Genomic DNA, 13740 nt, shown 5'->3' with positions numbered 1-13740 from the left:
AACAATGTCGCTTGGTGGGACCCAGGAGAAGAGCCTTCTCTGTGGTGGCCCCAGCCCTCTGGACCCAACTCCCCCCAGAGATTAGAATTGCCCCCACCCTCCTTGCCTTTTGTAAGCTTCTTAAAACTTACAAAGTCTGCAGAGAGGGGCAGCATACGAGTCTGCGGAGAGGGGCGGCATACAAATCTGATTAATAAATAAATAAATAATAAAACCCACCTCTGCCACCAGGCATGGGGGAACTGAGATACCCCTTCCCCCTAGGCCTTTACAATTTTATGCATGGTATGTCTGTATGTATGTTTGGTTTTATAATAAGGGTTTTTAACTGTTTTAATATTGGATTGTTATATGCTGTTTTTATTACTGTTGTTAGCCACCCCGAGTCTACGGAGATGGGTGGCATACAAATCCAATAAATAAATAAATAAGCTTAGCACTGGAAACAAATGCAGATAACAGAAAAATAAGTGGATGTGCGAAGACTGATCAAATCTTGCTTTCCTTGCAGCTGGAAATATGTTTCCCCTTCCACGCTTGTACCTCAAAAGCGAGCAGTATGAACCGATTCAAGCCATTGTGAAAGAAATTCATGGAGAAGAGGGTAAATTGATTTTGTACTGCCATAATTGTGTAGAGTCTTCCTAGATATTAGGCTTCTCTAGCATTTTAGATGACTGCAGGTCCTTACAAAGCAGAAGATGTGAATAGTACAGACAAAACTGGGAAGGTTTCAGATCCTAACATAACATGCCTGGGTTTTTTTAAAATAATTTTTTATTGAATTGTATTAAAAATCATAGCCAAAAACATATATACATTTGTACATTTGCAATATTTGCAATACACAAGAAAGGAAAAGAAAAAATACAAACCAAAACAAACAAAAACAACAACCAAATCAAAATAAGAATAATACAAAAATATACAATGGACAATTACAACAATAACAACAATAAACAAATAACAAGAAAAATATCTCATCAATATCCTCTTGAGAGGAGGAAAATTACAATCCTTTCTAATATCAAATTATTTTCTGGTGAATCAAACCATCAGTATTCACTATTGTTCTTTTTGCTTATCAATGTCTTCTTTGTTGCTATTATTATTATTTTAACCACCTTCTGTACAATCTTTGTTAATTAATTTAATTACATAAAAATGTTGTCTTCACAAAACAATTGTATATGTATCCTATTTCATCTTTCTGACAATAAATACATGCCTTAACACATTGTTATTATCGTATTTTAATTTAAACATGCCTGTTTTTATGAGTATATTCTACTCAGTGGAATGTGTTGTAAAATTCAGGCAATTGTGAATTAATGTCCACCTTCAAAAGATCTAAGGATGGCCTAATTGCAGATATTCAGATATGCCCTTGTAAAAAGTAGTTGGTAAGAGAGATCTGTACTTACTGGCCATAAACAGGATGCTTCTTCCCTTGCTTGTTACGATTCTTCCTTAGTCAATATACATTTGGTGGAGATAGACTTGTCTACACCAGAGTGTGCCTGCAAAGCTATTTCTGCCCATAGTATGTCCTTTCTCTATCAACAGCTGAGTATCAGCCAGATATGCAGGAAAATGTATTTCTGATACCAATCATCCATTTACAAGTAGTCCTTGACTTATGAGCATAGCCAAGCCCAAAATTTCTGCTGCTAAACGAGACATTTACTAAATGAATTTTGACCCATTTTACAACCTTTCTTGCTACATACGTTAAGTGAATCACTACAGTGGTTCAGTAACCAACACAGTTGTTAAATGAATCTGGCTTCCCTATTGACTTTGCTTGTCAGAAGGCCACAAAACATGATCACATGATCCCAGGACACTGCAACCATCGTAAATAGGAATCAGTTGTCAAGCATCTGAATTTTGATCATGTGACCATGGGGATGGGGCATCAGTTGTAAGTTTGCAAAACAATCACCAGTCATTATTTTTTCAGTGCCGTTGTAACTGCAAACAGTCATTAAATGAACTGTTGTAAGTTATTGTTCAAAGCCTAGGGCTAAGAGAGCCTCAAGAAATATTTGTTCTTGTTCAACTGGAAAAAGATGTGCCCATGTGTTTTTAGTTGGCCACATCCTCAGCTACTAAAACCAAGGATCCTTCTAGAGAACAATAGGGTAAACACCAAGGAAAACAAGCCAAGAATTATGATGAAAGTTTCTTCTTGCAACAACTTCCCTCTCTAATTACAGTAGGTCTAATTCCTATACAGTAGTACCTCTAGATACGAGCTGTTCCACATGCGAGTATTCCAAGTTATGAGCCGCGACGCGAGCAAAATTTCTGTTCGACACCCGAGCTCAAATTCAGGATACGAGCCAAGCTTCCACTAGGTGGCACAAGAATCTCCTTGCTTCCAGTTATCTCAGCGTGAAAAACAAAGTCTAAAGGCATTCGTTCAAGATGTGAGTTGATCAACTTACGAGCTCGGGTCTGGAACGAATTAAACTCGTATGTCGAGGTACCACTGTACATACTTTAACCTAGTAAGCACTCTTGACTGCAATCTTTTTGGTTAAATGTTCAAACAATAGCAAAGGGTGAAACAAATGCACCCGTATTTCTTAATCTGAATATATACTGTATGTACTATATTTTTGGAGTATAAGACACACCTTTTTACCACAAAAAAGAGGGTGAAAACTGGGGTGTGTCTTATACACTGAATGTAGCCCCGCTCAGGCACCCCCACTCTTTGGCCTCTGCCTCCCAGACATTTACCTCCTTGCAGCAAACACAGAACCTATTAAGCCAAGCAACTGATTAGCAGCTTCCCAACTCTCACTTGATTGAAGCTGCAGGCAAGGCCATGTGCTGAAACTGAAATTAAAGTTGCAAGGAGGCAAATTGCTGGGAGGTAGAGGCAGAATTTTATTTCCTTGTGCTAATCAGACTGCTGAAACTGAATGCAAGTAGGTAAGCCAATACCCTGTCTGTAGAATGTTCAAAATATTAGACATATTTTTAAAGACTGCTTTATTGTTGTTTTAGGCAACTTAACAAAATGAAGAAGATTTTTAAAATAAATGATTGATCTGTAGAGGCCCAGTGCTTTTGTATCTTCTTTTAAATAGCAGAGAATAATGTATACTTCAAGAAAGCCACATCAATTTTAACAGCATCTGTACAAGTATAATCTGAAATGTAACAGTGTCCTGTTTTAGTATTAAGATAAGGGAGCTGAGTTAAAACCTGACTAGTCATGTTTGGAATAGATCTATTTAAATAAATGGGATGAGTTAGTGTGACTATATTTAAGAAAACTTTCTGGCATTAATACACTTCCATAACATACATTTCTCCAATTCTTTGCTGTTTCTATGGATCAGGCATACATGCACAGAAATACACAGCAAACAGTGTATATCAACAGTGCTGTTTGCGTGGAGGAAAATTGCTAGGAAGTGGGGCAGAATTTTTTCTCCTTGTTTTCCTCCCCCAAAACTAAGGTGTGTCTTATACTCTAAAAAATACAGGTATATTTATTTCTTTGTGTCTTCAGCTCCAGAATTAGACTTGGGAAAGAAGGTTAGCACTCCTCAAGACTTGATGATGGAGGAGCTGTCCCTCTCCGTAAACAGAGGATCGAGGCTATATCAACAAAGGCAGAAGAGAGTGCAGCGTTTTGTGCTGGAGAATCCTACAGGCTACAAAATTGTAAGTCAAAGTAACGTACTAGGCAAAAATTAGAAACATAGAAACATAGAAGACTGACGGCAGAAAAAGACCCCATGGTCCATCTAGTCTGCCCTTTTACTATTTCCTGTATTTTATCTTACAATGGATATATGTTTATCCCAGGCATGTTTAAATTCGGTTACTGTGGATTTACCAACCACGTCTGCTGGAAGTTTGTTCCAAGGATCTACTACTCTTTCAGTAAAATAATACTTTCTCATGTTGCCTTTGATCTTTCCCCCAACTAACTTCAGATTGTGTCCCCTTGTTCTTGTGTTCACTTTCCTGTTAAAAACACTTCCCTCCTGAACCCTATTTAACCCTTTAACATATTTAAATGTTTCGATCATGTCCCCCCTTTTCCTTCTGTCTTCCAGACTATACAGATTGAGTTCATTAAGTCTTTCCTGATACGTTTTATACTTCAGACCTTCCACCATTCTTGTAGCCCGTCTTTGGACCCGTTCAATTTTGTCAATATCTTTTTGTAGGTGAGGTCTCCAGAACTGAACACAGTACTCCAAATGTGGTCTCACCAGCGCTCTATATAAGGGGATCACAATCTCCCTCTTCCTGCTTGTTATACCTCTAGCTATGCAGCCAAGCATCCTACTTGCCTTTCCTACTGCCCGACCACACTGCTCACCCATTTTGAGACTGTCAGAAATCACTACCCCTAAATCCTTCTCTTCTGAAGTTTTTGCTAACACAGAACTGCCAATGCAATACTCAGATTTAGAATTCCTTTTCCCCAAGTGCATTATTTTACATTTGGAAACATTAAACTGCAGTTTCCATTGCTTTGACCATTTATCTAGTAACGCTAAATCATTTACCATATTACAGACCCCTCCAGGAATATCAACCCTATTGCACACTTTAGAGTCATCGGCAAATAGGCAAACCTTCCCTACCAAACTTTCCCCTATGTCACTCACAAACATATTAAAAAGAATAGGACCCAGAACAGACCCTTGTGGCACACCGCTTGTAACCTGTCTCTGCTCAGAATACTCGCCATTAACAATAACTCTCTGATGTCTATGCTTCAGCCAGCTTGAAATCCACTGAACTATCCAGGGATTAAGTCCAATCTTCACTAATTTATCTATCAGCTCTTTATGTGGAACCGTATCAAAGGCTTTGCTGAAGTCCAGGTAGGCAATATCCACGGCACCACCTTGATCCAACACCTTTGTGACATAGTCAAAGAACTCAATGAGATTAGTCTGACACGATTTGCCTTCAGTAAAGCCATGCTGATTTGGGTCCAATAAGTTATTGTTTTTTAGATGCTGATTTATCCTCTTTTTGAGTAGAGTCTCCATCATTTTAACTACAACTGATGTCAAGCTAACTGGCCTGTAGTTTCCAGCTTCTTCTCTACTGCCCTTCTTGTGGATAGGCACAACACTGGAGAATCCTACAGGCTACAAAATTGTAAGTCATATTAACGTACTAGGGAAAGACCCCATGGTCCATCTAGTCTGCCCTTTTACTATTTCCTGTATTTTATCTTACAATGGATATATGTTTATCCCAGGCATGTTTAAATTCGGTTACTGTGGATTTACCAACCACGTCTGCTGGAAGTTTGTTCCAAGGATCTACTACTCTTTCAGTAAAATAATACTTTCTCATGTTGCCTTTGATCTTTCCCCCAACTAACTTCAGATTGTGTCCCCTTGTTCTCCAATCCTCAGGAACACCTCCTGTTAACAGGGATTGGTTAAACAAATCAGTCAGGGGGGTAGCAATGACAGATCTGAGTTCTTTAAGAACTCTGGGATGGATGCCATCTGGACCCATTGCCTTATTTATCTTTAATCTTTCAAGTTCTTCTAAGACATCGGCTTCTAAGATCACTGGAGCTGAATCCGTACAGCTGGAAGCAATGCTATATCCCTCTATAGTATTATTTTGTAAGGTGTCCTTTGAGAAAACTGAACAGAAGTAGCTATTGAAATGGTCAGCGATCTCCTTATTCCCATTAATGCATGTATTATTCCCGGTACTAAGCTTTGTGATGCTGCAGTTTTTCTTCTTCCTATCACTAATATATCTGAAGAAGGTTTTATCCCCCTTCTTTACAGATTTTGCTATTTCTTCCTCTTTTGAGGCTTTAGCAGCATATATTATCTGTTTCGCCTCCTTCTGTCTCATTTTATACACCTCTCTATCAGCTATACTTCCAGACTCTTTATACCTCCTATAGGCAGCTTTTTTTTCATTGACTATAGCCCTTACATCATTGCTAAACCATAGCAGTTTCTTCTTCCTTTTACCTTTAGTTACTTGCTTTACATAAAGTCTTGTGGCTTTTAAGATGGCCTTTTTTAATACAGTCCACTGGGTGCTCGCTCCTGCCATTTTATCCCTCCCCTTTAATTCATTATTTAAATATTCCCCCATTGCATTAAAATTTGTTTTTCTGAAATCCAATACTTTGGTTGCAGTATAGGATTGCTCACAATCAGTTTTTACATCAAACCACAAACATAGATGGTCGCTGCAACCTAAATTTTCTCCCACCTTGACCTCTGAAACCCGATTCCCATTTGTAAAAACTAAATCTAGAATATTCTCCCCTCTAGTTGGTGTCTTAACTAGCTGTGCCACAGCTGCTCTTGTAAAGGCCTCTACTATATTCTTACTTTTGCATGTAAGGGCACTGGGGATATTCCAGTCAACATCAGGCATGTTGAAATCACCCATAACCACAATATCTCCCTTTACTGCCATTAGGGTAATCTCATCCACCATCTTGTTGTCATGTTCCTCAGATTGCCCTGGAGGCCTATAGATCACCCCAATTCTAATGACAGAACCGTCTTAAATTCTTACTGGGATGTCAATTCGGGAACAAAACCAGGAAGTGTCAAGGCAGGTATCCCACTTAAAGCTGAACAAATCAACTTTCCTTTTCACTTCAGATGGGGTAATTTAATCATAATTGTTAAATTTCTAAGCACAGGAGCCTGGATCAGTCCCCTCTTGAAGCAGCTGGGGTAGATTTGTGGGACGCAGATCAATGCAAACCATAGTCATTGCTTGGCTTGAAGCATAAGTCTCAGGGTTAAGTTTAATTACTTGATAAACTAGATTACTGAATTAGAGTAAATACAATTAGATTAGAGTAGAAACTCCTTGAGAAACTCTTATGGCATAAAGATCTATAATTAAGCTTAAAATTACTAGCTACTGATTAATTCTCTGTCCATCTATCCATCTGCAAACAAATACTATGCGTGGAAGAAATTATTCCATCTCCCATATAATGGATTCTAAACAATTATATTAGCTTAACGTTATAGGAATGCCCATAGACCACTGTAGACCAAGTTTCAATATACTCAATTGACAAGCTTTTATTAAAATTATTAGCCAACCGACGTATGCTTTCTGGTTTCAGGTCTTCTTTCTCTTTCTTCTTATCCAAATATGGTTTGTTTGTTTTTTTTGCTTTCTCCTTCTAGGCCTCCAACATGGCAAGTGGAGGCTCACACGCAGACTGCAATGGAGTGGCAACAACCAAAGGATGGAGGGTATGCTTAGTTACTTGATCAGAACCCAGGATAATGTCATATGATTAGCCTGGGGTTTAGTGCCTTAGAGTTTCCCTCTGAGCCCTTTTTGCATGGGTGTCATTTTTGGTTAAAACGAATGAATTTGAATGATCTTTCCAAATTAACATTTTAGTATTAATGGAAATGAGATATTCATGTCTAAGCTTATCCGTGGGGTGTCAAACTCGTGTCATCACAGTGTCATCATATAGGCCACAAGTTTGACAGCCCTGCACTAGAACCAGTGGTGGGATTCAGAATTTGTTACTATCGGTTCTGTGGGTTTGGCTTGGTGGGCATGACTTAGTGGGCGTGGCAATGGAATATCCATTCCCACCCCATGCCTGCTACAGAAATAATATTGTTACAGGCTGAAATATATGTATATATTGCAACCTTATGCTATCATGGTTTCTAGAGCAATTACTTATACATTATCAAAACAGAAAAAGTATGATAAAAAAGACACTGATTTGTTACTACCAGTTTTTATTTATTTATCTATCTATCTATCTATTTATCTATCTATCTATCTATCTATCTATTTATCTATCTATCTATCTATCTATCTATTTATTTATTTATTTATTTATTTTGTCCAATACACAATGAGGGTTTTAGTGGGTATATATCTATATACACATAGTAAAATACATGATGAAGGTTATAGAGGAGATACTCATAGTAAAATATATCTAAGAAATAATAGAAAAGAAGGTATAGTAATAGAACATATCAATGAAAGAATAGAAGAAGAGATATAGGAATAGAAGAAAGGTATAGGAGATATAGGAGAGCAATAGGACAGGGGACGGAAGGCACTGTAGTGCACTTGTACTCGCCCCTTACTGACCTCTTAGGAATCTGGATAGGTCAACCGTAGATAATCTAAGGGTAAAGTGTTGGGGGTTTGGGGATGACACTATGGAGTCCGGTAATGAGTTCCACGCTTCGACAACTCGGTTACTGAAGTTGTATTTTTTACATTTCTGTGGGAGTAGCTTGGTGGGCGTGGCAAGGGAATATCCATTCCCACACCATGCCAGGGGAAGGTTATTGCAAAATCCCCATTTCTTCCTGATCAGCTGGGACTTGGAAGGCAGAGAATAGATGCAGGTGGGGCCACAAGGTTGCAATATATACATATATTTTCAGCCTTTAACAATATTGTTTCCATAGCCAGATGTATGCGGAGTTAGTCTTGTGGTTTTTTAAAATTTATTTATTGGCAATTCAATGTAAATCTGGACAGTGGGAAGATAATAATAAACTAAATATTAAGTGCAGATATTTTGGGAGAAAATGTTTGTGCATAATGGCAATGAAGGAAATTCTCTTTCCACATGGGGAAGAATGGTTTAAAAGCAGTTACTCCACACATTGCCTGAAAAAAATCTTTTTCCTTTGCCTACATTTTTCCATTGCTTCTGGACAAGGGGTCTCCAAGCGTAGCAACTTTAAGACTTGTGGACTTCAACTCCCAGAATTCCCCAGCCAGCAAAATTCTGGGAGTTGAAGTCCGCAAGTCTTAAATTTGCCAAGGTTGGAGACCCCTCGTCTAGACAACCTAGTCCTAATCTCTCAGTCTTCGGAGAGGAGCGGCATACAAATCTAATAAATAATAATAAAAATAAATTAATAATAATAATAATAATAATAATAATAATAATAATAAGAAGGTATTTTGTCTAATAGAAAATATTGACCTCTTATGCATGTTCTCCTTTATCTGCCAGTCTGATCACTCCGCCGGGGGCAAAGAGAACTATCAAAATGACATAAATCACATGGAGGCTTCCGGAAAGAGAGTACCTCCCCAAGTACCACAAAAGACAGACAAAGTCTTTAGGATGAGCAAAGCCCTGAACCCTAGTGCACTTGCTCCAGGTAAGAAGTGCTTCTCTACTCCAAACTGCCCCTAACATCATGGAAGAAAGGCTTGCTAGCCTTGACTCATAGACTTTCTACCCTGTGGGAATTCCCACATATTGCATTGAATACTTGTAGGGAACCAAGTTGGAGCCCATCATAAAATCAAAAATCAAGAGGCGTGTCTTCCATCCTGTCCTTATGTTTCTCTCTTACTAGTATCATGTATATAAATATTGTTATATCTTTATATACCACCAATACGTACTTGACAAAACAAATATAAATAAATAAATAAAAGAAAAGAATAAATTTGAAGTAATGGTGATGGATGTCCATATAATGATGATAGGGAACACTTGAAGGATACATCATCTTTACCTTATTGCTCATATTGTTCATAATACCGTCATCAGAGGTGGGTTCCTCCCAGTTCAAACTGGATCACCCGAACTGGTTGTGACTTGCTGGTGATGTCACAATGCCATCACGGATCCAGTTTTGGCGGCGCTGGTCCGTGGACATCACCATCTTTTTTTTTTTACTGTTTGGAAGTTTTTTCCTTTGCTGCTGCTTGAAAAGGGGCCCTCCTGCCCACCCCTAGGTTTATACTTACCTTTAGTCCTTTGCCTGAAGCACAGCTGATCAGCTCCTCTTTGGGCTGATTATAGCTACTGAGTGCACAGAAGCAGAATTGGATAGGTGGACACCTATGTATGCACAAGCACAGTGAGCAAATTGAAACCCATCATTAAAGTTTTGGTGTCTCATGACTTAAAACAGTTGTTTTATTGGACAATCCTTATTGCAGGCTACTCTGGACCACTAAAAGAAGTTCCACCGGAGAAATTTAATCGAACTGCGATCCCCAAATGTTACCACTCTCCCTGGGGGAAATTCTTCTGCAATGGTGATTACCAGGTAGAAAATGCGGAAAACCATTTTCCTGAATCCACAAAAGTGAATAATTTGGACCTTAGGGATTTCAACAGGTAAAAAGGCTTGCCCTGTTTCATTTGTTTTTTTTCTTTTGCATATGTTGTTGTTTACCCCTTTCCTATAAGGCTTGATATGCATATTTTCAAATATCAGCTCTTTAAAGCATGCTAGAAAATATATATCCTTCCAGAAGCTGCTCACTTGTATCCTTCATTATGGTCCATACTGGTTAAGGCTGCTATGGGTATAGCTCAGTGGTCCCCAACCTTTTTTTGGCCATGCCCCACCTAAGCATCTCTAAAATCCTGATGCCCTCCTCCTCGCATGACATATAATTCTTACTATTCAAAAAGTAACTCTTACTCATGCGGAACAAGCCTAAAAGGCCAATAACGTGGTTTAAACAAGGTTCCAATTGCCTCCATTAGAAATCAAATTGCCCCCCCTATGAGGCGTGGGCCCCATATTGAGAACCGCTGGTATAGCTCATCAACAGTTTAACTTTTTGTGACTATTGGATTTTATAAGAGCAGAGGAGGGAGTTGTCATCACCCCCCTCCCCCAACATAACCTCTCAATCACAACATAGGAAATAATTCTTCAATTAATGCAACACTTTTTTGTTTTCTTTAAAATTGTCATCAGGACATATTAATGCAAATACATTTCCAGTCTCTTCCCCATATCTCAACTATGTGAAAAATTTTGGTGCCACCTGTCACTTTAGTCATGCGTCACTTCGTGATGCATGTATTTCTTAATTATCCTATCCTATCCTATCCTATCCTATTCTACTTTACTCTCCTCTCCTCCACTTCACTCCACTCCATTCCATTCCATTCCATTCCATTCCATTATTTATTTAAGACACTTAAATGTAATGATCATTGAACGCAAAATTCTATTGCAAGGAAGTGAAAGACCGGAAAAGAAAAACAATAGTATTTCAGTAGGGAAGGCTTCATCACTTCATTTAAAAAAATGGAAGACAAAATGGAAGTTGTATGTTGGAAGGAGATGGAGTGAATCCCAATTTTAGATATTCCTTCGAATAATGCTGACACTTCCGCTTCTAAGGTATGTTGAATGTCTTGGAAATGAAAAACACTACTTGCAAGTTAAATTTTTGACTGCACTGGAACACTAGAAAAACACATGTGGACATTGATAAACCTAGTTTCAACAGTTACGTTGATATTACAGCTGACGTCACAGGTGGCAAACACTCATTGTGCGATGTTTCAAAAGAAGTGCTCCCCCTTCCACCACTACCCATTCTGGCCAATGGCACACCACTGTATGGGTAGAGGCTGCTGTGCAATGCATATGAAGATAAGTGATATGCACGGCATTCAGTACTGAAGCTAGCTGGAGGAGCATTTGAAAACACAACTCAATTCACTAATAACAAGCGATCTGATGTTTTTGTACAACAGATATACAGCGATTCACTGCATGGAAAACTCTCAAAAGTGTCCCCAAAACATCTCACTCCATCACCCCTATATCCCCCCCCCCCCGAAAAATGAAATTGGCCTCTGGGAGGCGATATCGCCCAGGTTAAGAACCACTGCTCTAGAAGACTATACAACACCAAAGGTGACATTTTGAAATGCTTACCCTGGAATACGCATGAAACTATTGTGCTATTTTAATTAATCCTTTTTCCCCTTAATGCAAAATTATCTAGATATATTATAAATAACACATATTTTGGAAACTCCATCTGGGCTATTATCTATGATTTCTAAGAAGGGTTCCTGACACATTCTAAACCTAAATCAGAGCACCCCCAAAATGCATGGAACCATAATTTTCAAACAATGGAGATTACTTGTTGATATGGTCTTCTTAATCTATACCATGGGGTGGGCAATTAATTTTCTCAAGGGACCACTGGAGAGCCACTGTTGCCCTACTGGCCCTGAGGACATCCTTCCACTAAGGCTGCCTCCTCTAATACTGCAGGCCAGACAAGGACATCTGAAGGGCCCGATATGACTCACAGGGCCATAAAATGCTCAGGTTTGCTCTATTAAGTTCTCTATCATAGAAACATAGAAGACTGACGGCAGAAAAAGACCTCATGGTCCATCTAGTCTGGACTGAGATACATCCCCCCACCTATAAAAAATGTAAAAACAAAAACAATTCACAGATTTCGCAGAAAGGAAAAATAAGCCCAGTCTCCAAAGAGTCAGAAGATGCCAGAAGTTGCAAGCTTCCATTTATAGACATTTGGTAATATAAAACAGAAATGGCTTCAGCCTTTTTATTTCTTAGAAATTTTACAGCAACTGTTTCATTTGTTGGAGCTTGCTTGGAAACATATTCTGCCCAATTTCATCAATTTGAGAAGCTGGCAACCTACATAATCCATGATTTTATGCACAGTTTAGAATAACCAATTTGTGAGCTCTCAAAATCCCTCCCGGGTAACAAAAATGGTATCAGGAAGCAAAAGATGCCTGACATAGTATTTACCCAGAATTGAAAATACTCCGTTGTTCATCCATGTAATTCAGTGTTTCCCAACCTTGGCAACTTGAAGATATCTGAACTTCAACTCCCAGAATTCCCCAGCCGGCGAACACTGGCTGGGGAATTCTGGGAGTTGAAGTCCAGATATCTTCAACTTGCCAAGGTTGGGAAACACTGGTGTAATTGACACTGTGTTATTTCACTACAGAATTAAATAACTGTTTAGCTGGATGAGGTCAAAATAAGATTTGGACAATAGACTCACTATTCTTGGTTGACTATCAGTTGAAAACAATGCATCGTTTGTTTTGCGATCATGAATAATCATACGTACATAAACCCACGCCCATACACCAGTGTATGTGGCAGAAAACACAATGGGTGTAAAACAGTATACACAAACGGGTTTGAAAGAAAGAAATGTTTGCATTTCACACCAAGTAATTCACTGACTTATCTGTGAAGCAGATAAGCAGTTCACAGAACAAACCTGCCGTTAGAAATTATTGCAGAAAAGAAACTCTAATGGCACATGTCCGTGATCGGTTTTGCAATACAAACACCATGCAATGAAACTTGGTTGGACAGAAAGTTTCAAGTATTGACTAGCAAACCATGAGGAACATTTTAATCGTGGCTTAATTTGCTAATGGCTAGCTGCATTCAACACTTGCAGATTGTGTCATATTAGCAGCAAATATGTTCCCCACTTATATGCTTCCAAAATGTTTGTTTACCAATTGTCTTGAACTTCTCATCTTCCTTATAGGACCCCTACACCATTTGGTGGGCCATTACTGATTGACGGGTTCTCCGGGTTTGATGTAGTCGTGCCTCCTGCAGATGCCATGAATGATGTGATGCTACTTTCAGACCGACCCAGTTTCAACAGAACACCTCAAGGATGGATACAGTTTATGCCTGAATCGGAGGATCTGTAGAGACTGCCTCATAGTCGTATCTCATATCCCAAGATCAATGCCTGCTTGACACCCAGTTGTTAACAAATAATTGCCAGAATTTCACATCATGAAAGAAAAAAATAGCAGCTTTGGCTTATTGCTTATTATTAAATGCTCCCGCTTGGTGCCATTTTGACTACAAATTGTAACAGACATGTAGTTCATAGTAGGGTGATTGCTTAAAACATTGAAACAAGGAGTGGAAGTGATTATTAAAT

At 38.7% G+C, this 13740-nt stretch overlaps 1 protein-coding gene across 1 annotated transcript; it reads left to right on the top strand.

Annotated features, from left to right (window-relative positions):
- Positions 1 to 519: 519 nt before the first annotated feature.
- MYOZ3 (myozenin 3) lies at positions 520 to 13711 on the top strand. Its single transcript, XM_070736736.1, has 6 exons — positions 520 to 604; positions 3530 to 3684; positions 7182 to 7250; positions 9008 to 9158; positions 9952 to 10132; positions 13330 to 13711. The coding sequence occupies exons 1-6, from the start codon at positions 520 to 522 to the stop codon at positions 13499 to 13501; spliced, it is 813 nt and encodes a 270-aa protein (XP_070592837.1). The 3' UTR covers positions 13502 to 13711.
- The last annotated feature ends 29 nt before the right edge of the window (positions 13712 to 13740 follow it).

The sequence above is a fragment of the Erythrolamprus reginae genome, chromosome 2 (assembly GCF_031021105.1).
Source record: "Erythrolamprus reginae isolate rEryReg1 chromosome 2, rEryReg1.hap1, whole genome shotgun sequence".
NCBI classification, from domain to species: Eukaryota; Metazoa; Chordata; class Lepidosauria; order Squamata; family Dipsadidae; genus Erythrolamprus; species Erythrolamprus reginae.
This window is presented reverse-complemented; position numbering and strand designations above follow the sequence as displayed.